Below are 25,689 nucleotides of genomic sequence, written 5' to 3' on the forward strand. Positions count from 1 at the left end.
TTTAAACCGTATTTATTTTTTCGCTGCCGAGTGAAAAATTAGGGTTTAAGTACAGTTTCGATGGCGGAAATGTTTCATTTCTTATATGTATAGCGTATGAAATCCTTATTCAAATTCAATGTAACTTTATTTATACAACGTGATTTACATACACCCATAGGTTGACCCCTGACCTCCACAAGCAGGCAACCCCCCCCCCAAAACATTTTAAGAGTAACTTGAAGGAGGCTGGAGGATGGGAACAGCCCACATTACTTTATTTAAAGATGGACATTTATTTAAAGCAAAGAAGAATAAAATTGAAATGACCAAAAGAAACAAGTATAGATATCCTAGGAAACTACAGTGTTCTATAAACACAACAAATAAAATCATCTCGAGTGTATTCATGACTTAACAAAACCTTCCAGAAGCTCATTTCCAAGAAAAAAAAATAAGCACAATTTTTTTTGTTGCTAGGCAACCCACAATGTTGCTGTGAATTTTACTGACAGTTACTCACTGTGCACAGATTTAGCTTTGTACGTCGCCACTTTTCCTCATAGTTCATGACAATGGGCATGCCTTCATGGACGCACACAACAGAAAGAAACCCCAAAGTTAATAAATACAAGTATTATAAAACATACAAATTATTACATGAAAGTTTAGCGGAGATCTAAAGTTAAAAAATAAACCCGAAGCTACATATTCAGAAGTGTCGTAAAAAATAAAGGGGATAAAAAAAAAAAAAAAAGTTGGTCAATCTACAACTTCAAACACCAGATGTGGCCGACGCACGGATGGAAAAGGAGAAACACGGTTAGCATATTTAAAGATTCTATTCCTGTTCACTACAGTTTACACGTTTGCCTATGCAGGTCATAATATCCGAGCGTAAATGTCAGTAAGCGATCATCCCTGAGAGCAAATTTTGGTTCAGTACTGAGTGCATCTGAAAAGTATCAAATAGCAATTTAGTTTGTGGAGTTTTTGTCGTTTTTAAACGGTAAAAAGCAGCCAAAAGTCACCCCTGACCATATATAAGGTGTTGGATGGTCCACTTTATATCAGAACAGTTCCTAAACGCACAATTTCTGACACACACCTCAATAAATTATGCACTGGTTTAGAAAAAATAGGTTTGAAAAAGGTGAATTAGAACCCATCATAATACACAGCTCAGACTGTATTAATAGAAACAGGCTGTCTTGGCTTTATTGTTACAGCAGATACCCCTGAAGATTTCGTTTTTTCACTATGAAACAAGAATTCTGTGCATAAGATGACAGTTTTCTCTGGTGGTGTTTGTCTCCTCAACGTCTGAGATGATGAGCTTCCTCCCTCTCAGGGCTCCTCGTCGTCCTGCTCGCTGTCGTCAGAGCCTGGAAGAAAGAAAGAACAGACTATAAAACCACGTTTTCTACTCAAGATGCACAGTCAGGACTGTGGAATTGTGGGTAATGTAGTCTCCCCCCCCTGAACTTGAGATTAAATCCCCCTATTTCCATATATCCATGACAGACTCATAAACCAGTGTTGAATCTTCCCGTTTGGGAATCAGGAGATATTGCCAATCGTTTTCCCTGCTCAGGGGCTGCAGACAGCAGGTAGAAATGTGCCGTCAGGGGTCACTGGTGGCCCAGCGAGTCGCAGAGCCGTCCTATCGTCTGTGTAGCCGACTGAAAAAGCTCCCCGAGCCCCTAGCTGATCTGACTGTTGGAACAGTGGTGAGTTTGCGGCGCTGCTGTCGAGTGGCGTCTTACCGTCAATCACAATTTCCCCACCATCAGCCTTCCCATCTGGGCTCTCATCTGGGGAGGACATATTTCCTGTCTTTTCAGTTCAGCCTGCATCACCCAGACATTTACACAGCTACAACACAAGCCCCGAACCCCTCACTCGTGACACCCAACCTGATTCTTTATTACGTCCCTGCCAAAAAAGGCTTTAATCGCTCAAATGTGGCGTTAGGTATTGTTTAACTGGCCGGTGAAGCTGTTTGAATCAGTGAGGAAACAGAGGTTTTGTGTTTAACTTGAGCACTGACCAGCACTTGGACCCCTCTCCTCGTCCTCCTCTTCTTCCTCCTCCTCCTCCTCTTCGTCAGCGTCATCACCATCCTCCTCCTCCTCCTCCTCCTGCTGCTGCTGCTCCATGACGTTCCCTGGATTGGGCTCGTCTTCATCCGGCTCATCGTCCGAGTCCGAGATCACCACACACTCGTCTCCCTTGCTGTTGTCGGCTGTCCTGGCCCCGCTGCCACCGCTGGAGACGGACGGACACGTCAACGTCAGGGGAAAACACGCCTGCAGAGTCACGACCGCGGCTCGAGCCGGGCTGGCGTGGCTTACCTGCCGTTCTCTCTCGGCTCCCAGAGTGGCGTGAGGTAGTATCTCAGAGGGTCTCTGTACAGGTCGTCTTTGAGAATCTGAATAAAAGCACAAACACGTCAGCGCACGCGTTCTCTTAGACCAGCCCTTCTCAAATAGTGGGGTGCGCCCCCGTACTAGAATAAAGTGTAATTGCACATCCACTACAGTAGGTGGCAGTGGCGCTCTCATTGCCAGAGTGTGCGCAGGCAGTTTTAGCTCTATGGTGTAGAGTTTTTTTGCACCCAGCATTCGCGCGCACACACCACAGAGCAAGAGATAAGAAGAGCAGTGAGCAAACCATCAAGAGACAGCATGAAAAAATACTTAACAGTGATGAAGAGAAAGGCGGAGAGAGACGGAGATAATGAGACAAACGAAAGCTAAGACGAGGAAACATGACGAAGCATATATGGCGCTTGGCTTCACTGCGACTACGGTGGGAGACGAGGAAAGACCGGTGTGTTTCCTGTGTCTAAAAATGTTGGCAGGACAGCATGAAGCCAAATAAATGAAGGCGTCACTTAAAGACATTACACCCCAGGCATGCTGATAACACTAACCCTGGTTAACCCTAACCCTGGTTAACCCTAACCCTGGCTAACCCTAACCCTCACTTAAAGACATTACACCCCAGTCACGCTGATCAGCCGCTTGAGCTTTTTTAGCGAAAACGTGCCAAATATTGGCAACAATCTTCCCGCTTTGTGAGTTTATAGTTTCAATAAGAATTTAATTTTATTTTCAGGTTAATTGATGCACTTTATATCGTTTCTGTTACAGACTAAAAAACAATGTTAATAAAGCTATTCTTTGTTGTACGTTGGCCTATATTTCTTTTTTTTTTTGTTTTCTTTAATGTTAATAAGGATACAATGTTATGCAGGGGTGTACTTATAACAATTTCCTAGACAAATGATACTAATAGTCACAGCGGAGAGTGAGGGGGTGCAAAATGTTTTCTTCTTCCTAGGGGGGGCGTAAGAGAAATTAATTGAGAAGCACTGTCTGAGACCAACCAGCCCCGGCGACAGACCCCCGTACCTGCGCTACGTCATCCTGTCTTGGGTTGCTATGGTCACTGAACCAGTTGAAAAAGGTCTGATAGACTCCACGCGAGGACTTCCTGGGTTCGCTGTTGGCCGTCAAGTTCTGACCCCGGTGCCACAGGATGGGGTTGGAGAAGGACGTGGGCGCTCCTGTGGGACGGAATCGGGATTAAAATGCCGAGGCCGCTACTTTAAACTGCCGTTAATTCAGAGGTTAAAAGGAAGATCAAAGAATAAGGCCACATCTTTTTCTGTTCACCTCTCATCCCGACGTGGATCTCCTTCATGATGATGTTGTTCTGGAAGTAAGGATTCCGCCTGAAGTGGAAACGGATCCTGTGGCCCACTTTATTATTATCGAAAGACTCGATCTGAGGGAGACATGAAGAAACGTCTGCTCAGACCACCGGACCCGGGCCTGGTACCGACCCGCCGTCCTTACCTCCAGATCCGTCATGTAACTGAGCGCATCTTCGTCCGTCTCGTCGATGTGAGCCGACAGATGTGGATGGTTCAACAGCTGGCACATTAAAAGTTAAGGAATCGTTGTTATTGTGGTGTCTTTGTATACCTGAAGGGGGGGGGGGCAGGACCTGAACGTTTTTAAGGATACAGCCGTCACCCAGAAGCCCGGGATGGTTTTTGCGATGGAGCTGCGCTGATCCAGATGTGGTCGACGCTGACGGTTAATCTTGAGTTCCAGCCGCTGGTGGAGCCGGGCGCTTTTCTTCTCCAGAGCCTCCAGCCTCATCTGTACCTGCGCCAGCAGGGCGACGGACTGCCTCATCTCCGGGGCCATCTTAACGGAGACGATGGCGCACTCCCCGTCGTCGTTGTCCTCGTTGTCCGACGGGAAGGAAGAGCTCGGGGTGGAGGATGATCCGGATAACGAATCGTCGCCTTCTTCACCTTCTGGCAGATCATTGGCGTCTTCTCTGGTGGCGCTGTGCACGGACGTGGAGCTGTCTGCAGCCACAGCCTGCGTCTTGGAGCCCACCCTGGAGGAGTGCTGGGACCCTTTTAGTTTCAGTTTACCTCCCTGTTTCATGTGTCTAGCCTTTTCTGAGGAGCATGGAGTCTCCTCGCTGTCTTCCTCGTCTCCTCCGGTCAGACTGGCCAGCGCCTCAGCAGCTACTATGGCTGCAGCATCGGACCGATGCGTGGATGGAAGCTCTTCTGTCTCTTTTTTCTCGGTGTCCTCCTGTGCACCGGTGCGTGCGTCCGGGGACCGTGGATGCTTGTTTTTATCACACCGTGCACCGGAGTTGCTGCCGGGCCGTGCACCGGTGCCACCTGTTCCCCCATCCGTTTGCACAACAGCTGTTTCTTCACCCTCTTTCGAGTTGGCCTCGCTTTCAGCCCTTTCTTTAAAGTTGCTATCAGCCTCGCTGCTTTTGCGGCTTTCCGAGATGACCTTTGGCAGCTCGTCACCCACTTTCAAAGATTTGCTAGCGACAGTGTCCCCCTCGTCCCGATCGGGTGATGGACACCGTTTCCGCGACGCAGACTCGGCGGACCGTTTGCAGTCCGTCACTTCACTCATGCTGGCTAGCTAGCCAAAACACCGATCACGATAGGTACCCCGCAGGCTGAGCGTAAAACCCGATTTTAAAAACAACCCAACGACCGAGCCTGTGGAATATAAACACTCGATTTAACTCTGTGACCGAGAGAGTTTGAAACTACATTATCGACGAACGCAGAAGAAGACGCTCTTGTGTTTCCTCGCGGCCTGGCGGACGTCAAAAGCTAGCGAGCTAGTGCTAACGTTAGCTAGCCCGCGCTACAAAATTCGGATATCTTCACCGTAATAGCTGAGCCACGTTTCCATGGGTGCAGCTCCAAGCAGTAGGTTTTATTCCGAAGAAACGGAGCTTCCAGGGCCGAGCCGACTTCCGCAACAAAGGGCGTTCTTTACGTTAGTTTGTGTTTTGCATTATGTTAGCTCGCTTATCCGCGAATCGACATGATGGGAAAACAATCTTCTGATTGGCTGCGCTCCGCCGCGCTCAAACGTCTGAGCCAATCAGCGTCAAGGGTGTGTTCACGGCCTTTTAATGGTTAAGGGCGGGCAACTACACAGTAAATTACGGGAATTTATTTTTTAAGCTTTATTTATTCTGAGAGTTCTTATTTTTTTTAAATTGGCACTGAAACAGAAGAATGTCATTACGTCTCTGTTGTTTCACGATTGAACAATTTCCCCAAAAACCAGGCATATACCTGATCATTTTTAAATTTACTAAAGTATAAATGATCAGTCTGATGAGCATATCTGATGCGTGACTGTGGATATGAAGAGTCAAAGCCCAATAATTAAAACAAAGAGCCACCTTCAACATGCCTGTATAACTATAATTCCACATCCACACACAATATGCACTGCTATATACAACAGTTGCGTCACCATTGCGTCCCAAATACGCACGTCAACCTATGTGACATGTCACACACCTCGTCGTGTACATATTCTACATTCGTGCACATATAAGTTTAATAGAGGAACAATTCCTACGTGCAGCCTTAATCTCTTATCGATAATATGACATGTTAAACTTCCTGGACATTTGTTTCTGCGGACCGGCGTTTATGTGTCCCCGTTAAACCAGCCCAAACCAAACAGAACACGGAGGTGGGGGGGAGTGGAAGGAGCAGGATTCTACCAACTTCATGACAAATCTGGGACGTGGGGCTCCCGGTTGGTAGGCTATGAGCTATAATTAGAAGCTGCTCCTTCAGCCGCGGCAGCCAAATAGTCGCGCATAAAGCCATGTAAACGCAAGGAGACACTGTCACACGGGCAGGAAAGACGCGTTTTCCACGTGCACCACTTAAACGCTCGGCTCAATCAGCTCTGCGCGCACGGACGGCGCTGCTGCGCAAATCATGTGGCTCTCCTACCAAAGCTACGCCGAATGAGCATTCCCAGTGCATAGATTCAATGAGACGACTCTTACGTAAAAATGTCTTTTCTAAGCATACCGAGCGCGGAGGGCCTTTTTAGCACCATTAAAACTCGTAAATCTCCGGGGGAGGAAGCGAGCAGGTCTCCAAACGAGGAGGATGATGAGGAAGACGAGGAGGACGATGACGCCGAGGTCATCCGGCTTATCCCGAGATGCTCCCCGGTGCCCCGAAAGCGCGGCGCCTCCATCTACGACGAGACCGCCGAGTACATGCGGATCCACTTAGCGCTGTCTGCCGGCAAACGGGTGTCATTCGCGGACACGACCGGCGGGGATCTGACTGATGTGAAAGAATTCACTGCGTATGACACCGACGACGAAGACGAGAACGCCAGGTGGGAGGAAGAGGAAGCAAAGTACCGAAAGCCCCGGAGGGAGCCGACCTACAGCGTGCGCCCCTGCTTCAGTGCGCTGAGCGGCGGCGCGCTGCTGCAGGCTGTGCGCACTAACAAACTGGAGGTCGAGCAGATATCCCCAGTGCAGGATGAGCCCCTCGCCTTCACCGGTGTAATACGAGTGGCCAACATCTCTTTCCACAAAGCAGTTTATATCAGATCCACCATGGACAACTGGGTCACCTACTTCGATCACCCAGCCGAGTATGTCCAGGGCTCCCACGATGGAGACACCGACCGCTTCTCCTTCAAGCTGTCTTTCGCACCCCCCTACGTCACTCAGGACTCTCGCATTGAGTTTGTGGTGCGCTACGAGACCTCTGAGGGCGATTTCTGGGCTAATAACTTCTCAATGAATTACGCCGTGTCCCTGCTTTTGTCGTATGAAGACGATTCAGAGCGCGAGACCGTCAGCGCGCAGCGGACGAGGGGTATCTTGAAGCCCCCAAAAGTTTACAGGTAAGTCTTTACCCCAGTGCTAACACACACACACGCACACATTCTGGCCAGTTTGCATTACTACCATTTCTAATAAAGAAAATACCATCTAACTACTTCATATTAGTATTTGAAGAGGCAAAAACGCAGCATCGTAACTAATCTGTCAAATCCACCAAAATGTTCATATTTATTCCCCTGGTTTTGTGAAGTGTGGCATCTTTTATCTTTAAACAGGAACACACCCTCACAGTTATTGCACAACTGTAATCTACAAGGGTGTGTGTGTGTGTGGGGGGGGGTTAAAGGTAAAATATTTCTGGCATAAAGAAATCACTGATGTCCCAAGAGATCTCAGACAGTCTCAAATCTCAGAGTTGTCAGATTAAAGCCATGGAATGACTGTAACCAGTCTAATCCCAGTCCCCATTTTTAAAAAGCCATCGGAGCAGCTCTGCGACCTACATTGTCCAGTTTTCACTGTCCTGCGCAGCCAGAACCAAACCCAGTACACACCCCAGGCAGAATGCCCCCACTCGGTGGTGCGTGAGGGCGATTAAAATAGGCAAAGGGCGGGTGTCGTTTACAGGCCTGCATTAAATTTACCTCTGACCTTTTCATGGGCCAGCAGAACAATTTTGGCTTCTTTTGCTTGTGTGGTTTTAGATCTGCACCCTCCCTCCAGCCTCCTGCCCTCAAGACAAATTAATCCCTGACAGAACCATGTAAATGGCTGGTTTATTGTTACACCAGCGTGTTGTGAGGATGCCCGGGGTGCACCGAGGCGGGGTCGCCGGGGAGGCTGCAGAACCCATAAAAGGAGCAAAGGGGGTATAAACTGACGTCGTCGTCATGCTGGTCGCTGATGCAGCTGTTTGGATTAGGAAGAGATTAGAGAGCGATGAGTCGGGGGTAGAAAGAGTTGAAAACGGAGCAGACAGTGGACGGGCCCAGAGCAGCTCGGGGTCGACTGGGTTGCTGTTGAACATCTGAGAGCAGGGCAGATGTCCTGGTTGCATGTGGTCGCTGGCTGTTTGCGTCAGTCTAGCTTAATATCAGGCCCGCACGCCGGTGCAGCCGGGCCCGACCCATCGGGCCTGAACGTGGCTGGAGAGTCCACCCTATGGGTTTAAAAAGGTGGTGAAAAGGTAAAAACCTCTGCAAGAAAATGAACGTTTGAGTCGATCGTGATGTAACATGAGGAGGAAACACGGCGCCGATGCTGTTGCCACATGCTTCCTGACCTTTGTCTGACCTTTGTCTAACGATCCAGCTATGTTCTCTCTGAACTCCAGCCATGACGCGGCTGCAGACACAGAGCGTGACCATCGTAAGGACTTCTGTCCTTTCTCATGGCTCTTCCTTCGTTTCCCAACGCTGCATTCGGAGCTAGAACCGGTCCAGCCGAGTAAACCCACGACAAACAGAGTTGATCCTGAGTGTAAACGCACCGCGTTACCATCTGCCATCACGCTGTCCTAATCGACACCGCAGGTGTTTCATGTGTTAACCGTGGGTTGTTTGGATCTTACAACAAAAACCGTCTTTTTTTCCCCCAGCATGAACGATGAGTTTGATTCAGAGGACGAGCAGGAAAAGGCAGGAGGTACGGTAGGAACCCAGGGCATGGAAGACCACCCTTTCCTGTTTCTCCATTACAGTGGATCTCTGTGTAATTACATTAATTCAATTAATTATTTATCCGCAGAAGAAGCCGGAGCCGCCCAGTCAGGGCTCTTCAGGCCTGTCCCAGTGTGCCCAGTCATCATCCAGCCAGAGCTGGACCTTGAGGTGAGGCTATTTTAGCTCCGTGTATTGATTCACCAGCAGGGGGCTCACATATACTGTACAAAACATTCTTGAATTCAGATAATCTTGCATGTTGTTGATGGTAGATTATAGTTTAATATAGGTTCTCGTGAAGGTAAGAAGTTCTTTACCCCTTTACGGGTGTCACCTGTCTATTAAACCATACCAAACATTTTCATTCAAACCAGCCTGCTTGTCTATATTGTCCACAGCTCATTGAAGCGTCAGCAACAACTTAGGTAAAGTCACGCTTCTCGCCACTTTAGCATGGGTCCTATAGTGTATGTGACTGTACGCGTGTCACCGTGCATGTCGCCTCCATTCAAACTCAGGTGGTGAATTTAGTTTGACAAGAATCGCAGCACTAATGTTGTCCAGTCCGTGTCTATGTGGAAGTAAGTGTACTGAAAATGAGTCACAGACTGCAGCAAAAACCTTTTTAACCTGTTTATTTAAAAGAAAAATGCACATTTTGGGTTTTATGTGGTATTTTATAAATGTTTTCTTGCACAGCAGTGAGTGCTAACATTAACATTATCTGAGTACAGTGGTGAAAACAGCCTCCATCTTTCCGCCTTAAATGTATTCAGTCTGTAAAACCGTCTTTATGGCTGGTTTTCTCAATTTTAGCCACGTTAGCATTAGCTGCTTCGGAAGCTCCCACCGCTGATGCGCAGGCAGCAACATCCATGTTCACGTCTTTTTACTGGACAGAAGAGAAGACAGGACAGAAGAGTCCAGTCCTATTTATCCAGGCTGCACTTAATCAGTAAATAAAATAGACAAATGTTGATTTTTAGAACAGATTCAGGTTCATATTAGAGCTAAAGTCCTGGATCATTTAATCGAGACTGAGAGAGAAGCATGAAAATGTGATCTGGTATGAATGAAAGCAGCGTCAGGCATGTTCTCATCAGGCTCTTCTGAGAGTTTCTACGTCTGTTTTCACCCGCATGTTCTTTCCTTTTGGTAGAACGTTGTCGTTCCGTCTGAATGTTTTCAGTTTTACAGTTTGATTTCAGAATCTAATTCAAGTAAATGATGAGCTGGTCAAGACAACTAATAATTATCCATGAGGATCTGCCGATTAGGTTTCCCATAATAATAATGTTTTCCTCACATTTTTGGATGGAAAAAGCCCATTTTTTTTGTCTGTGGATAAATCCAAAGTTTTCCTGCTCATTTAAAATTGTTTTAATAGAAAATTGTTTGGAAAACTGCACCTATGTTCCCTGTCAATGACCTCCGGTGACGGGTGTTGTCGTTCCACGCTGAAGTAAGCAGCCGGTGTCACGACTGAGGATTTGGGTCTTATTTCTGCCATATGATGTCTCAGAATTCAAGGTTAAAGGAGAATATGGAAATGTTATTAGACCAGAACTAATCCTGACAGTTTTCAAGCCTGAGGATTAACGCTGGTGAAGACAGAAGAAGCAAAAGTGAAAGTCAGAAGTTGCTACTCTGCTATTTTAAAACTAACGAGGCTGTAAAGCCCCCAGATGTGGGGGGGCACCGGGGGCGGCTGGATCTTTAATCAATCAGCGACTGTCACTGGGCTCTAAGTACAATGATTTAATATAATTACATACATTAGAGCTTTAATGGGAAAGTTGAAAATAAAGCCCAATCCAAATTCTCCTCATGACTGATGACAGCATGGACTCCATCTTAGAATAAAAACTTTATTACTCGTGCTGTAAATGTGTCTATATCCTCTACATTCTCCCTATCAAAAGCTTTCTCAACATTATATTTTTACAGACTGGATTTGACCCCGGCCGTCCCCCCGTCCCGTCCGACCCAGACCCTCCATCTGTTGACAGCATGCTGTCCACCCACACTGTGTCCCCAGGTGAACACGTCCCCTCAATGTCTCCCGAAGCCCCCCCCCCAACTAATTTGTCCGGTGTGCCCTGTGCCAGCGAATCTGTCCACCCAGATGTGTTGCAGCCCAGCTTTGAAGTGAGCAGTCAGAGGTTGGAGGAGCCCACAGGGGGCGGTTCCTCCACGCAGCCGCCTGCTCCGGCCCCGGCTCCGGCTCCGTGGCCACAGCAGGCTCAGGTTGGCGGGGAGGAACGCCCCCCCTCCGAGGACTCGTACCTCCAAACCACCGACACGCATCCACCGCCAGCATTAGAACAGGAAGAAACCAGCGAAAACAAGCCAACCGGCTGCGCGTGCACGTCTGCCCCCAGCATGACCTTTGACCTTGAGGTGGCAGAGGGAGTGAGCGGACCCTCGGCTGCGTGGCCAGATGCTTCTGCCAGATGTGGTGACGCAGCTGTATCTCCCATGGCAGAAGATCTGGCACGTGCGGGATCGGAAGGTGAGACTCTGGTGACGCCCGACGTAGCGGACTACCAAACTCTGAGTCCATTTGCCTCTGACCCGAGTCAGAACCCACGTGACCAGGCTGTCTCAGAGACGAAGAGAGAAGATGCTCCCCTGAATCCAGCGAACTCGACAACAGAGGCTTCCGAGCTCCAGGCTGAGCCGGACATCAGCAGGAATCTAATGTCCTCTGCTGTCTTCCTGGGTGGAATTGTCTCCCTGTCTATAGTGCTCCAGGAACCCAGTACCCTCTTCTTCATGGGACTGCTTCTAGTCTTGCAGCGCTTGTGATCATGTCAGTCTTAACGCGTCACATACCTGTAAAAGCGTATCGCACGAGAGCTCCAAAAACAGACTCACAAGCTTCCTCACTGCCCTCTAGTGGCCGTCTGCAGTATTTCAATAAAGCTGAATGGGCAACCTGCTGGATGGAGAGAAAAAAACATGACGCCCTCATATTGTTTGCACAAATTTACATAGATTGCCATATCAGCCATATTTGCGTCGTGTGTGTGGCTTCACGCCCCAGTAATGCACGTTCAACGCTGTCTTGAGTTTGCAACAGCAAAAAATTGGGACAAAACGTCACGGTTGGCAGAAATTTGGCTGTGCTGTGTGTGTGGGCAGCCCCATGTGTGTTTTCCAGCCTGTGCTGCACAGCCTTTGGCTCCCGGTGACATCGCCAGCACAAGATGGCGGCACCCACGTCCTATTGCTCAATGGTTCCACGTTTGTCCTGCAGCAGGAAGTAGCGACCCGCCATATATTCTAAGTGCCTCATGATTCCAAACTAAGCCAGTATAGAAAGCCAGAAACACACACGTGTAGATATGGACCACTGTGAGTTTATTTGCGATCCCTGATTTCATCCGACGGCGGAGATATTTGTTGATTTTTAGTGTTGATGGAGACGGTATGACACAAATCCTGGCGATATTTTCAAGTGTTAAACAATAAGTCGTTTCTAATGGTGTGTATAGGTGGCCTGTGTGTGTGTGTGTGTGTGTGTGTGTTAGATTCAGTAATGTTCTCATTACAACTTTGAGCTTGTTGCTAGTTGAATTCCACGCGCTGCCACGTCTTTACGAAGAAAAGAACCACTGAAGACACTTACGCTGTTGTTGCCTTAATGTGTGGAAAAAGATTTCTCACTCGAGCACCAGCTTCCTTCACATTTCCTCACTATTGCACACAAAGTCTTCCTCCTGGTCCTCACTAGTTAGTGTTTGTGAAGCCGTGTGTGACTCGATGAAAGTGAAATTAAAGAGAACCCTGTAAGCAGCACTGTAACGTGTCGTTCTTTAGTCCTGTCTATATTATTTAACATTGATGATGCACTTTAATACGGGTTCAACGGAAACGGGCAACATTTCATCTTCACCTGTTTCACTATTTCACACACAAAATTGACATCGCTGATGCATAAAGTCTCTAAACGGATTCATATACGGCGCAGAAAATAATGATTCTAATAAACCATCATAAAAGTAAAGAAACGCTCACACTCCAACTGACGTGTTCATGTTTGAGCGGCAGCATCTTGGTTTCAGGACTCCAGAAGAAAGTGCCTGGGGTCTGCTCGACGGCCATTGTTCCTGCCTGCAGAGCGTCCGGCCCTGCTCAAAGTGGAAATAGACAGAAACCCGAGCTGGGGGGCGACGCCAGAGGTCACGCATTGCACTGAAGTCATGGCGACACGCGAGACGTCAGAACGTTGCAAGATGAGACTGATGTTCATGCGTGTGATGATCCTGTCATGCTCTGTGACATGTGACGGACTATTTATGATGCAATAATATAAATATAAGCGCACCTTATTCCTGGGGTCGGGCTGTGGGTTTAAAGGTAAACGAGGTCCACGCAGGCCGCGAGGAGCGCGTGAGAGATTTAAGCAGACTTAAAAGTGACCGCGGGGATAATCAGGGCGAACTCCACCCTCAGACGCTCGCCGGGAAATAATGAGTGGCTTCTTAAAGCAGCACAACACCGTGACTTCATTAGCAAAGATCAGGGCGGATACGTGACGTCGGTCTGATTTAATGTGCTCCGGCCTTTCCTTAAATATGGCAGCCCAACCCATTTAGATCCATACTGCTGATCGGATGAGCCGTGTCATCGGTGGTAAACAGCCTCTCAGACACGCCTGAAGTGGGGATTAAAGGCATCGACTGTCTCTGGAGCTGAAACAAGACCCCCCCCCCCCGCCACAGTCTCCTTTAACCTACATGTAAGGATGCTCACCTGCCACCTGCAACACTGCTGACGTGTGAAATTTGCACGGGAAAGATGACAAAAGCTGAGAAAAAACACGCAGATAATAACGTTAATATTCACGATCAAACTGACCCATAATTAAGCTCAACCCGGATGAAGGTTCCCGGGACGTGTTCTTGGAAAATATTTTTCCTTTCCTCTTTTAAGGGCAAGCTGCGAGCACCCACAATTCTTTGCAGCTGTCATGGCAGGTTTGTCTGAGTCACGCCGGTTTAATTTAAATCAGCCGGGACAGTTTGTCGGGCCGCTCTTCTGACAGGTGGAGGAAACAGAAGCATCATGCATGAGAGCAGAGAGAAGAGAATAAAACATCAGAAAAGGGAGAAGAACATGATCCTGCACCCCTCCCTCCCTCCCTCCCTATCTCTCTCCCTCCCTCCCTCCCTCCCTCCCTATCTCTCTCTCTCCCTCCCTCCCTCCCTATCTCTCTCCCTCCCTCCCTATCTCTCTCTCTCCCTCCCTCCCCATCTCTCTCTGTCTCTCTCTCCCCCTCCTCCTCCTCCTCCTCTTTTTTCTCTCTCTCTCCGGATAAAACCGACTGTTTCCGCGAATGTGCGAGCTGCCTCCTCGCAAGCAGCCATAATTGGGATTATTCGGGAATAATTCGCCTAAACCGCGTCCTCTTATTTGTTTTCCTCGCTCGTCGTGATCTCGGTGTAAATGTGAAATCCTTCCTGACCTCGCTGGACATCTATACCTTTTTTATTTTTTTTATTTTATTTTTTTTAAATGTGCGCGTTGTGTGATGGAGGATCGGGCTGTGGACCAGTCAGACGTGGTCCACCTTCGCTGGACAGCAAAACAAAGGCTGCATATTAACAGTGCGGGGTGTGATTCCTTTTTTCTTTTTTCGTTTTTTTTCTAAAAAAAACCATGGTCTGTTTCTGAAAGATGGAGAAAAGGAGCCTCTCGACGCTGCTGATGTATGTGCGGACTAATTGTTCCACCGGCCAAGACGGTTCGTTTCAAGGGATGCGCGATCTTTTTTCCTCCCTGTCGTTTGTGGGTGGGTTATTCTATGCATTGAAAATCTGACATCATTTGGATTTAAACGCAGAATAAGACGCCCTTATATCCGTTTTGACCGCGTCTGTTTGTGTGCAAATGGATCCTCGACGTGATGCAACGTAGATTCTGTTTTGTCGGATGAGATTCAGACCTCTCCATGAAACTGTAAAAGGGTGGCACTGCCCCCCCTCCCACACGCACGCACGCACACACACACACACACACACAAACCGGAGCCGATCAGCTGTTGATTATCAGACATCGGCTCTGCCGTCCCAGTTTGATTTCTTCCTGGTGGATTTCTGCATAACAGGTGTCGTTTGAGCACGAACGCGCGGCTTTATTACGTGCGCGCCCGTCGAGGTGTTGCACCGCGGATCCGCCGGGCTGGCGTCGGTTTGTTGCTTTTGTCGTGACAATAAAAGGACAGATCCGCCAAAATATGAGGGGGTGAGAGGTAGGTTGTCTCGCACGCACGCACGCACACGCACGCGCGCGCACAGGCAGCGGAGGTGATTCTGACACCTGTTCGTTTGTTTTCCAGCCTGTTTCGGGCCTGCGTGGCAGCCGTCCGATCACGTCAAATGGTGTTTGTCAGTGTGGGAGACGTGGCCGTTGTAAGCCCATCATGTTTTGTTCCGTGGCCTACATAGACCGGGCCCACCCAGACAGGCACAGCTCTGCGTTATTACCCCCATAAATTATGCTGCATGTTGGGTTTTCAGGCGATTCCTCCCGATCTATCAGACTGCGATTGCCAGGAGGAGGCCTCGTTATGGAATTAACAAGTAAAGATCCCCGCTGCCACACAAAGGCCTGCAATAAAATCCAAATGGCTGCCCGCTCCTGCTCATTTGGGGTGTTTTTCTCTGAATGGTGCAGCTGACGCCCTCGTCTCTCTCTGACTGTGACACATAACAGGAGGCAGCCAGGAGAAAGGCAATAAATGTTCTGCGCTCATGTACAACATCTCTGTGTGTTGGACATGCCCAGTGTTGCTTGTATACTCTGTCTGCTCGCCCCTGTACACCCGCATGCATTCACTCAAACACCCACACTCGCACAAAGTATGTGAGCTGTTGTATCTTAGCAACGGGCAAGGTAATTACTGAGAGAGCCAAGGAGCTGGCATGCTGTAGAGCTGCTGATCTGATCCCAGGCGGAAAAAAAAGAAGACAAGAGATTTTCCACTGTGGTGCCCAACATGGCTCTCCTGATGCTGCCCAGTGTATTTTTGAGTCCATTAAGTGGGCTGTATTTGCGCTGTTGAATAGGCCAGTCATCGTGATTTTCATCCCTCAAAACGTTTGTCTAAGTGCGTTTATTTAAGTGTTCCAGCCCTGAACGCTTTTGACCGACCGGACCTGAGTATTTCTGCTCTCTGCTGCACCACATTTAGCAAAATGCTGCACAAATAGGTGGAATCTGGATATGACTTTGCTTTTCCTCTCCCCGTATAAAATTCTAGACTCTGTCGGCATTTTATAGCGCATTGCATGGTCGTCGGGCTGCCTTTCCTCATTTTATCGCTTAGAAACTCTTAATTATCCAACAATCACTCAGTTGTTAAAACATTCAAATTGTGGCTTTTGCCTCTTTAAAATGTCTCCAGTCAAAGCTGCGGCCCTTTTTTACGGCTCTGTTTTCTTTTGCCCACAGGTGGTGCAGTTGTGGACACAGAGGGAAGATGAATCTGCCACGTAGGAAAGATTATTTCGGCCTCGCTTTGTAAAGCCGAGAAGGCCGCAAGACAGTAACGACGACTATCGGCGGACCAGTAGTGTTTATTAGGGGCCTGGAAAAGGCGGGCTGCTGTGGAAGCTGATAGAATGGTGAACCAGAGCTTTGCCATCGATGGCCCGGGCAGCTTACTGGCCGTGCTGGCCTCGCAGAGCGGGCTAGCGCGCGGCGGTAGCCGCAGCGACAGCGGCGGCGGCGGCGGGGGCGGGATCTCTGCCACAGATGTGTCCGCCTACTTCAAGCTGGTCTTCTTGGGTATGATCATCTGTGTCAGCCTGGTGGGCAACCTCTTGGTCTCCATGCTGGTCCTACGAGACAGAACACTTCACAAGGCTCCCTATTTTTTCCTCCTGGACCTGTGCCTGGCCGACGCGGTCCGATCCGCCGCCTGCTTCCCGTTCGTGCTGGTTTCTGTCCACAACAGCTCGGCCTGGACTTACAGTCCCCTGAGTTGCAAAGTCGTGGCGTTCATGGCGGTGCTCTTCTGCTTTCACGCTGCCTTCATGCTGTTCTGCGTGGCAGTCACCCGCTACCTTGCCATCGCCCACCACCGCTTCTACGCCAAGCGCATGACCATCTGGACGTGCGCCGCCATCATCTGCATGGTGTGGACTCTGGCCGTCGCCATGGCGTTCCCACCCGTCTTTGATGTCGGGACGTACAAATTCATCCGCGATGAAGATCAGTGCATTTTCGAACACCGCTACCTGAAGACCAACGACACCCTGGGCTTCATGCTCATGCTGGCGGTGGTGGTCCTGGCCACCCACGGCTTCTACGCCAAGCTCCTGCTGTTCGAGTACAGGCACCGCAAGATGAAACCCGTCCAGCTGGTGCCAGCTATCAGCCAGAACTGGACGTTCCACGGCCCTGGAGCTACAGGTCAGGCTGCGGCTAACTGGATAGCAGGGTTTGGTCGCGGGCCCATGCCGCCCACTCTGCTGGGCATCAGGCAGAATTTACACAATCAGCACCGGCGGCTGCTGGGGATGGAAGAGGTGAGGTCAGAGAGGAGGCTGGGCAGGATGTTCTACACCATCACCTTGCTCTTCCTCGTCCTCTGGGCTCCCTACATCATCGCGTGCTTCTGGAGGGTCTTTGTCAAGTCCTGCTCCATCCCTCACCAGTATCTTTCCATCACGGTGTGGATGAGCTTCGCCCAAGCTGCAGTCAACCCCATCTTCTGCCTCCTGCTCAACGAGGACCTGAGGAAAGTGCTGAGAGCCCACCTGCCCACCTACTGGAGGACTAAGCAACACCTGCCCCAGGATGAGGCCTACTGCATCATGTGATCAGAGAATGTTCCAGTTCTTTAAAGGAAATTGGGAGAGAAGATCCAATGCACCTTGGTGACGTGTCCGATTTGTTGTTTTGCACAACGAAATCAAAGTTCTTTGCCAACAAATGCAGGCGCGGTGCCGTCTAAACCAGAGAATGTGGATATTTGAATGAAGCCGCGATATTTGAGAAGCTCCGGAGAAATGTATAAAGTGCGCGTTTATGACGAGGCTGCGCGAGAGAGATCGCAACAATCACTGCTCCAACTGTGCGAAGAATGCCATTTATTTAAAATAACGTTGCCTTATTTCAGCGGGCCACGCCTGGAGGCTGTCAGGGGAGGCCGGAACGCCCTGCAGACTGTCTGTACCACGCCTTGAAGGGAGTGACGCTAACCTTGAAACGCATCACGGAACTGAAAGGTATGAATGAACCGAGGGACGAACCCCCCCCCCCCCCCTTTTTCCCAAAAATCAATTCAACAAAACCCAACAAAGACTGCAGAACGGCAGGTGGACCCAGTGACCTTGGATCCATTCGAACAGCTGTTGTGAACCTGAGAAACCCCAAACATGCTCCCATTTTTTCCTCCTTTTAGGGCGTGTCAGGTTTCTTTGTATCATAAAAAAAAAAAAGAATTGCCTGTTTTCCTTTATTTGTAAACGATACATGTTAAGCAGATGACACTATTTTGAAATATGACTTGATTTCCTATTGTATAGACTGTACAGGAATGTGTATTTCTGCTTGTGTGTTTTTATATAGAAACCGTGCGTATGTGTGTGAGGATAAGAGGTTAGAAAAGAGGAGGAGGAGAGAGAGGAAGGGTGGGGAAGTGTCGGTGATAGAATAGTTTCCAATAACATTGAGTAAATGACAGCAGCTTCATCTCGGTGTCTCGAAGTACACGCAAAATGAAATAATCATCTATACTTGGAATGGATTTGTGTGCGTGAAAATGTCTGATTTCACCAGTAAGGAGAAAAGGAAGAGGATCTGAAGACTTGAACGATGACGTCGTGCCATTTTAACATGAGCTATTGAATGTTTTTGACTTATTGTTATGCTCTCATGTGGACAGTTGAACGCGGAGGGTTGAATTTGCACCTAAAGTGAAGGAAACTTGAATGTTACAGGGATATCTTGTATTCCCGCCATCACGGATGGCATTATTTCAGTGTCGCGGTGTGTCAAAATTTCAAAAGGCCCGAGTCCTGAGTCGAGCCCAGAGGAGTTGGGGGTGTGAAAAACTGGGTTAGACTACATTAAGATGTCTCTCCAAATTAAGATTCGTGCACCACAAAGGTCAGCCCAACAGTATGTTTGGCATAGATATATTAGTGCAGTCAATTTTCTGAACACTCTCACAGCATACTGTATTAGCATGCATTCCACTGCATTCCGTGGATACCAGACTGAAGACGACAACCTGTACAGACGTTGATTCAGAACGGTGAAGTGAAACGTGAACCCAGGTCCATTATTTTTACGCCCGGCGTTCCTTTGCGAGATGATATTCTGTAACTGTACAGTTAAACTGAGGTGGTTCTTTTGCCCACTCATCAATAAAGACTCTACTTTTGATGCATTCCGAGTCCTGACCTGTCCTGACAAGATGTCCCCTGTAGTATCAAAAATGGATGACGGAGCACTACCTGAGGCTGTTCGCCCCCTGCTGGTCGGCTGCAGTCCCTCTCTTACCGTAGGAAGCCACATTTGATGGTGTAAAATGTGGTGAAATGTCATGAACTCTGTTCAATGGTGACATTAAGTGATCCGCGCTTCGCTCCGGCTGCAGATTTAAAGTGAAATCAGCAGCACAAGATGGCAGCCCCGACGCCCTCGCTTCACTTCCCAGGATATGTGTCATCCATTTTTATTTGGTGCCAATGTTTCTGTGCGTTTTCTGTTCTGAAAGGGATTCGGCCTGTGATGGAAGTGGAAGGTAGAACGTTCAGAACGTCACAGAATCAGGAGGGAGGATCTCTCGCCTCCATTAAGGCCTGGTTGAGACCCATCCATCAGTGCTGTATTCTCTCCACAGACGACACGCCTTTTGAATCTGAATGAACAATAATTTCCATTGTTTTTATTTCTGCACTCACGCCGGCTGAGTGGGGAGCAGCATTTACCCTGCACACCCTTTTATATATTCCAGGGTTTTAACAGCTTGTATCCGACCCATCAGTCTCTCCGCCTCACCAGAGGCGGCGTTTGAAATCCATCTAAAAGAGCTTATTTTTAGTTTTCTTCCTTCACTCCAGGCAACATGGACTGCCTTTACACCGGTGAAAACCTATTCTCACCCATTCTGATCTAATCTAGCCCCTCACCCCCCCCCCATCCCACCTCTGGCCGATCCATTTAGCCTCGGAAAATAGGAATTAGAGAGCAGTTTTAGTGTGTTTGCAGTGGGATTCCAGTGTAAAACTTACCCACATGGTGACTAACACACTCCCCCCCCCAAATACACCTATTCCTGTCTGTCAGTTCAAACACATTCAAAAACAGTGGAGACAGTTAGTTTATTCCATATGCGTGTTAAATAAATTACACCCACCAGCCGCCGGCCTAAAATCTCAGTACGCTCACAACACAAACACCAACGTAAAGAAAACACTTTGACAGGTTTGATATGCTCGCCGACATGCAGACGCTCTCATATGCAGGAGGAAATAAGGCCATCGTACGACACTCGACTGCACTGTTTGAATGACAACAGTTACGTTAGTGTGAACTACATCTACGTCGGAGGAACCGGCGGCGTGATCAGATCTGTCGGGAAGGTTCACGCCGGAATCCTCCGCGCATCACATTTACAGAGGAGTTCAGGCATACTCGAAGTCTGACGTTAGCCATGACACATGCACGGGGGCTCCTTGGTTCCCTCTGGGCAGCAGTGGTGGCAGTAGACAGACGTGCACACGAGCCATCCCTGCACCAGCAGCACGACACACGGTTACCGTTAAATTAAACAATTAATGCCTTAAGTCGCCTTAAGTTACGACTCCAGTGAAACCCCGGGGACTGGTGATTGGACGGTTACAGTCTGATGGCGGCGTGACGGGCGCGGCTTCACTTCTGCTCCCGCCTCCAGATGATGACCATGCCGGTGGAGTCGGCGGACGCCAATAAGCTCTCATCACAGTTGAAGCTGACGTCCAGCACCGGCCCCCCGTGACCTTGCAGCTTGTTCACTATGGCCTTGGTGTTCCGTTCCACGTCGAAGAAGTAGACGCACCCGTCCTCGCTGCCGGTCACTGCGTCCGGGGGAGAAATTAGAGGATCGACGATCAATATCGACCTCTCGCTGCCAGATATTGACAGATTTCTTGCCAGACATCAGCAATAAAAAATCAATTTTACATGTATAGCTGAGGCTGTAAAACAACACCACCGGTCAGTGTAGAGAACCAGTTTCAACCAGTTAGCTCTTAACCACTTAAACCAGTTAAACCAGAGGCCGGCAGCAGTAGCACCACCCCAGAACCTTCATTCATTTAACACATTCAGAATCGACCACAAATGTGGAAAGAAGATTCACGGCTGCGTAACGGCTTTGAAAACGGCTCGCCTTGGCTTATTATTGAAAACACATTGTCTCAAAGCATGCTGGGTAAGTCCACCCACATATTCCCTCACATGCTACAGTATGCTTCAGCATATGCACTGGCATTCTCTGCCACCTTCCCAACTGGCACGAGCACCGGCCGTGCACAGGCTACGGAGATAATTCTGCCGCTCCGAGAGGCAAAACCTGCAATGAGTTCCATTAATATTAGCGGATTGTTGCTGTGACCATCCCGGGGTGCACGTTGGAACATTAAAACCCAAACAAATTCACTCAGATAAACAGCACATATGAGCTGCTGAGTTATTTTTATCTCTGACCAGCCCTACACACACACACACACACACACACACACACACACACACACACACACACATCCACGTTTATAATGAAGCAGAATCACTCCAAAGCTTCTTACCCACACATGCCCCCTGCCTGAAAGACATGAGGGGGCAGAAGATGCTGTGGACGAGCTGGGATCCCTGCTGGATGGGGAAACTTCTCTTCAGCTGCAGCGTGCCGTCATTATCAGCCACCCTGCAAATGAGCAACTGTTAATTCCCCGTGTGGCGGCGAGGCTTAAACGGACGCCAAAGCTGCTTCTTGCCCTCACAGACCTATAAAGCAGCAGCTTATTGACACAGGCGTTGACCAGCAGGGAGGGGTCCCGGGCCTCTCGGCTAATCCACGAGCGGGCAGAGATGCTGCAGATGGAGCTGCCTTCGCTCACCACCAGGCGCTTGGCTTTGGTTAGCTTCCCTATGGGGGCAGCAGCAGGCAGGCACAGCAGAGATCAACACAGACACATGTGTCAGGCAGAAATAACGATCGCTCGCGAGTCAGTCTCTGCACGCGCTGGAAACGTGCGCGCACCTGTCGCCATATCAAAGAGGAAGGAGAAGATGCTCCCTCTGTCGTCGCCAGCCCACAGGATCCTCCCCGGAGCATCAAAGGAGAGAGACAGCACGCGGCCTGTCAGCTTACTGGAGCCCCCTTTAACCTTCTTCCCAGTGGAGATGTTCACCACCTGCAGGTGATGCTTGCTGTTTCCTACCTGCACATCACAACAGGACCGCGCCGTCCTTATTTCAGAGCGGCGGTTAAAAATTAAGATGAATAAATAACAACTATATATTGCAGCGACGCCAATGCCCTCAGGTAATTATCAGTTATTAGTATCGGCTGAAAAAGAATCCGCATCGTGCGTCTTTACTCTTCCCATCTTGTTATTGCTCACAGTTGGTGCTGTTGATTAAAAACAATCATCCATCATGTTCCGTTTAATTAAAATTAAAAGCAACTGAAGAAGTGAGTGCACATCAGAGATGGAGCTGATCAATTTAAACCAATCGCACCAAAAATATGACAGTTAGTTGCAACGTTCCACAATCTAATCAATGATTAAAAAGAGACCAAACTGGACTTGGTCTCTTTTTCCAACGCGTCGTTCTCCCGCGCCCAGTTTTACAAACTACAGCTGCTACAGTGTCATTACTAGAACACCTAGAGGAACACACACCGAACCCGTACAACGCTGGCAGGGGCTGGGAGAGCAACGCATCGAGGCCGGAGATTTAACCTGACGACACCTGAGGTACCAGAGGATCAGACTGGGATGAGAGGGATCAATAAAGTGGTGTTAATGAGCTGGACGACGGATAAAAATCTCTGGATATGCAGCCTCCCTCATGAACGCTTCGCATTGGGGTCGCAGGAAGATAAAAGATAAAAAGAACCTGTTCACCAGCATGTTTCTAATGGGCTCACCACAGTCAGGTTGTTGTTCATGGGCTGAAAGGTGCAGCAGAGCAGCTCGCTGGACTCGGGGTCTCTGACCTCTCGGATACAGCGCCCGTCCTCCGTGTTCCAGATGCGCAGAGTCCCGTCTAGGGACGTGGACACGATGATGTCGTTGCTCAGAGACCAAGCGAAGTCGGTGACGGGGCCCCCGTGACCTTTCAGGGACACCTTAACGCGGGGAGGAGACGAGGACAGCGTCATGATGGACAGGGTGCCGTCCAGAGAGCAGCAGGCCAGGAGGTGTTTGTCGTCATTGGCAAACTGCAGCCGTGGAACTAAAAGAAATAAATTAATTATTTTTAGGTAGAGAGAAACTTATCTTCTAATGTGATGTTTAGAGTGATTTTTTCTTACCAGCAGAGTCGACATGCTGGTCAAATATGTGGTGCATGCCAGCAAAAGCATAGTTTTCGCTCAGAGTGGTGTCTCCCGCCATGGCCCGACTGGCCTCGGCCACCGAGGTGGGCACCAAGCTGCCCGGAGGCCTGCGGGCAGCAATAAAGGGCGCGTGGACACAGACGACCGTAAAAAAGAGCTCATGCACAGACAGGCTGATATAAAAGAGCTGAATATTTATCGGGAAAACCAAGCGGGACCTGCAGCCAGTGATTTTATGCAATGCAAAATACATCAAAGTCAAATGTGATGAGAGCAGCCGGGGGTGAGTCTGGGGTCTCTGCTGGGTACCTCTCATCATAAACAGCTCTGTTCATCTGGGCCTGCAGCTGGTAGGAGCCTCTGCTAACAGATCGGCGGTGACCACGAGCCCCTTGAGCTCGAGGGTCCTCCTCGAAGTCCTGCGAAAAAAGACCAGGATCTAAAGACAGACGTAACTACATGAATAGGAGTAGGCAAGAACACAATCCTAAAGGAACGAGCTACTACTCATGATTAAGATCTAACAAGATTACTGTGTCAGAGTTACTGGTGGTTGTCGTATACAATGTTATCGCCAGCCATTTCAACCAAGCTGCTCAGCTTAATAAGCATGGGATAAGGCGGTAGTGTCTATGTGGCTATGATCAAAAATAAACTGCAGCCATCTCTGGAGTTGGCTGTTAATGATGCCTTCTATATTTTCTCTCCAACTTTCCTTTTCCAAATCGCTAACACCCACTCCAGCCCTTCCTGTTTCTTTGGGTCTGACCTCCATGCGGTCCAGTGTGGTGCGGGAGCTGCGCACACTGCTGGCCCTGAAGCTGCTCTGCTCAGACAGGGGCCCGTAGCGCTGGGCCAGCAGCTGGCTGCGCAGCCTCAGGTACTGCCTGCGCAGCCCCGGCTCAAAGCCACACTTGGCGTTCTCTCTGAGCAGCTGGCTGCGTCGGCGGATGTACTGAGTTCGGAACTGTGGGAACGTAGGCGTGCGGTAAGCATTGTACCTGAGGAGGATACAGAAATCACACAATGCACACAGCAACACACACAAACTCTTTACATTAGAGGCCTGTTATATTGCTAGAATAGAGACATAACTGTGATACATTGATTCATGCTGCTGGGTGGTGCTTGGTTTAGGTTATGTGGCCTTATTGTTTGTCTGCCTTGAGCTGTCAAACCTGATTCCAGCAGCTTCTTCATCAGTTTAGGCCATTAAAGGCCATTATTGTGCTATCTGGAGTCTCACCTTGCGTCGACTGCCAAAACCTGCTGCCAAACTGCTGCCATTCCACAAACACTTCCAGGGCAGATTCCTGAACAAAACCACAAGAACAGAAGAGGAACACACTCTATCTGTTTCCCGCATGGAAGAGCACATGTCCCCCCCGATTAAAAACACTTTTTTAAAGCGCTGCTGTCATCCAACCTTCGTTACATCAAGTGATGGTGCGGAATTTAACAGCACTTCATGGGAGATTTCGCCATCAAACACGGCGTTGTTTGTACTGCTATTTTTACGTCTGCAAGTAAAACACCGTTAAAGAATTGCTGGAGTGGAACGAAACGTTGATCAGAATAAAAGAAATATAGATTCGACTGAATTTTCTAAGCAGCAAAAGCTGGCGAATCTTCTTGACAGCTAAGCTAACCGATGTTAGCTAGCTGTTAGCCCCAATATCACGCGATGTTGCCTCTTAAATATCGATTTCAACGAATTCTTCCACGCAGAAAAATAGCTACCAAATTACCAAATACATAAGGATTATCTGCAGAAAAAAATCAGAAAGAAACAGGGGACAACGCGTCTAAAACAGGCTCACCTTCCTTAGCTTCTCTCCATTGCTGCTGCCTCTGAAGTCACATGACACAAATGGACCCGCCCACTTTCTCCTGTAGAACCATGTGAATTTAAATGTTTAGCATTTATAACTTATGGTGTCAAGGTATACACACACACATATATATATATTTCTTTTCAAGTGAGAAGATACATCAAATCATAAATATATATTATTGTAAAACCTTCATATATAACCCCCACTTAACTAGTGTTGGGACATACTCAGGTCATTTTGACTACCTTTCTCCCAATATTTACAGTCCTAAAATAATAAAATGATGATGTTTTCACATCTGGGATGATGTCTTTCAATTCCAACCAGAATCATCCTTAATAATGATGAATTATAATTGCAGAAACATTAGGATTTTAGCTATCATCGTATATTTGCAAATGTCAGTTCATTTTTCCAAATTACCATGGCAACATGGTGAAAAAGCTTTCTCGTCCTGGACAATAGG

The 25,689-nt window shown here is 48.6% G+C and overlaps 4 protein-coding genes across 12 annotated transcripts; 2 read left to right on the forward strand and 2 right to left on the reverse strand.

Annotated features, from left to right (window-relative positions):
* Positions 1 to 234: 234 nt before the first annotated feature.
* tspy (testis specific protein Y-linked) lies at positions 235 to 5,607 on the reverse strand. 2 transcript variants are annotated; one of them, XM_057040654.1, is made up of 8 exons: positions 4,014 to 5,607; positions 3,843 to 3,920; positions 3,660 to 3,771; positions 3,396 to 3,550; positions 2,334 to 2,410; positions 2,030 to 2,247; positions 1,746 to 1,793; positions 235 to 1,364 (listed from the first exon to the last, which is right to left on the reverse strand). In XM_057040654.1, exons 1-8 carry the CDS (start codon positions 4,941 to 4,943, stop codon positions 1,327 to 1,329), a joined length of 1,656 nt encoding a protein of 551 aa, XP_056896634.1. In that variant the 5' UTR covers positions 4,944 to 5,607; the 3' UTR covers positions 235 to 1,326. The 2 variants fall into 2 exon arrangements, with proteins under 2 accessions (XP_056896634.1, XP_056896635.1); XM_057040655.1 differs by lacking the exon at positions 1,746 to 1,793 and having other exon boundaries at positions 4,014 to 5,605.
* Positions 5,608 to 5,817: 210 nt separating this feature from the next.
* si:ch211-167b20.8 (protein phosphatase 1 regulatory subunit 3A) lies at positions 5,818 to 12,620 on the forward strand. 4 transcript variants are annotated; one of them, XM_057040633.1, is made up of 5 exons: positions 5,818 to 7,220; positions 8,759 to 8,805; positions 8,908 to 8,990; positions 9,221 to 9,247; positions 10,770 to 10,927. In XM_057040633.1, exons 1-4 carry the CDS (start codon positions 6,364 to 6,366, stop codon positions 9,245 to 9,247), a joined length of 1,014 nt encoding a protein of 337 aa, XP_056896613.1. In that variant the 5' UTR covers positions 5,818 to 6,363; the 3' UTR covers positions 10,770 to 10,927. The 4 variants fall into 4 exon arrangements, with proteins under 4 accessions (XP_056896613.1, XP_056896614.1, XP_056896611.1 ...); XM_057040634.1 differs by having other exon boundaries at positions 8,911 to 8,990; positions 10,770 to 10,908; XM_057040631.1 differs by lacking the exon at positions 9,221 to 9,247 and having other exon boundaries at positions 10,770 to 12,620.
* Positions 12,621 to 14,134: 1,514 nt separating this feature from the next.
* LOC130529946 (probable G-protein coupled receptor 173) lies at positions 14,135 to 19,227 on the forward strand. Of its 3 annotated transcripts, none has more exons than XM_057040691.1 (2): positions 14,135 to 14,619; positions 16,281 to 19,227. In XM_057040691.1, exon 2 carries the CDS (start codon positions 16,451 to 16,453, stop codon positions 17,651 to 17,653), a length of 1,203 nt encoding a protein of 400 aa, XP_056896671.1. In that variant the 5' UTR covers positions 14,135 to 14,619; positions 16,281 to 16,450; the 3' UTR covers positions 17,654 to 19,227. The 3 variants fall into 3 exon arrangements, with proteins under 3 accessions (XP_056896671.1, XP_056896672.1, XP_056896673.1); XM_057040692.1 differs by having other exon boundaries at positions 14,135 to 14,571; XM_057040693.1 differs by lacking the exon at positions 14,135 to 14,619 and adding an exon at positions 14,626 to 15,078.
* Positions 19,228 to 20,150: 923 nt separating this feature from the next.
* Positions 20,151 to 25,269, reverse strand: wdr13 (WD repeat domain 13). 3 transcript variants are annotated; one of them, XM_057040666.1, is made up of 11 exons: positions 25,209 to 25,234; positions 24,815 to 24,908; positions 24,635 to 24,701; positions 24,158 to 24,389; positions 23,698 to 23,807; positions 23,365 to 23,495; positions 22,978 to 23,285; positions 22,084 to 22,264; positions 21,828 to 21,969; positions 21,629 to 21,747; positions 20,151 to 20,899 (listed from the first exon to the last, which is right to left on the reverse strand). In XM_057040666.1, the coding sequence occupies exons 3-11, from the start codon at positions 24,673 to 24,675 to the stop codon at positions 20,715 to 20,717; spliced, it is 1,449 nt and encodes a 482-aa protein (XP_056896646.1). In that variant the 5' UTR covers positions 24,676 to 24,701; positions 24,815 to 24,908; positions 25,209 to 25,234; the 3' UTR covers positions 20,151 to 20,714. The 3 variants fall into 3 exon arrangements, with proteins under 3 accessions (XP_056896646.1, XP_056896645.1, XP_056896644.1); XM_057040665.1 differs by lacking the exon at positions 24,815 to 24,908 and having other exon boundaries at positions 25,209 to 25,269; XM_057040664.1 differs by lacking the exon at positions 25,209 to 25,234 and having other exon boundaries at positions 24,815 to 25,195.
* Positions 25,270 to 25,689: the final 420 nt, after the last annotated feature.

This window comes from Takifugu flavidus, chromosome 8 (genome assembly GCF_003711565.1).
Source record: "Takifugu flavidus isolate HTHZ2018 chromosome 8, ASM371156v2, whole genome shotgun sequence".
In the NCBI taxonomy this organism is placed as follows: domain Eukaryota; kingdom Metazoa; phylum Chordata; class Actinopteri; order Tetraodontiformes; family Tetraodontidae; genus Takifugu; species Takifugu flavidus.

Excerpts from the sequence above, each read along its gene's own strand:
- tspy (XM_057040654.1), bottom strand. The coding sequence starts at position 4,943 with ATGAGTGAAGTGACGGACTGCAAACGGTCCGCCGAGTCTGCGTCGCGG. Across the intron at positions 3,772-3,842 it reads GTTACATGACGGATCTGGAG|ATCGAGTCTTTCGATAATAA; the intron begins GTAAGGACGGCG and ends TGTCTCCCTCAG. Across the intron at positions 3,551-3,659 it reads GATCCACGTCGGGATGAGAG|GAGCGCCCACGTCCTTCTCC; the intron begins GTGAACAGAAAA and ends TCCGTCCCACAG.
- si:ch211-167b20.8 (XM_057040631.1), top strand. The coding sequence starts at position 6,364 with ATGTCTTTTCTAAGCATACCGAGCGCGGAGGGCCTTTTTAGCACCATT. Across the intron at positions 7,221-8,758 it reads AAGCCCCCAAAAGTTTACAG|CATGAACGATGAGTTTGATT; the intron begins GTAAGTCTTTAC and ends TTTTTCCCCCAG. Across the intron at positions 8,991-10,769 it reads AGCCAGAGCTGGACCTTGAG|ACTGGATTTGACCCCGGCCG; the intron begins GTGAGGCTATTT and ends ATATTTTTACAG.
- LOC130529946 (XM_057040691.1), top strand. The coding sequence starts at position 16,451 with ATGGTGAACCAGAGCTTTGCCATCGATGGCCCGGGCAGCTTACTGGCC.
- wdr13 (XM_057040665.1), bottom strand. The coding sequence starts at position 24,675 with ATGGCAGCAGTTTGGCAGCAGGTTTTGGCAGTCGACGCAAG. Across the intron at positions 23,808-24,157 it reads CCACACTGGACCGCATGGAG|GACTTCGAGGAGGACCCTCG; the intron begins GTCAGACCCAAA and ends CTTTTTTCGCAG. Across the intron at positions 23,286-23,364 it reads CCAGCATGTCGACTCTGCTG|TTCCACGGCTGCAGTTTGCC; the intron begins GTAAGAAAAAAT and ends TATTTCTTTTAG.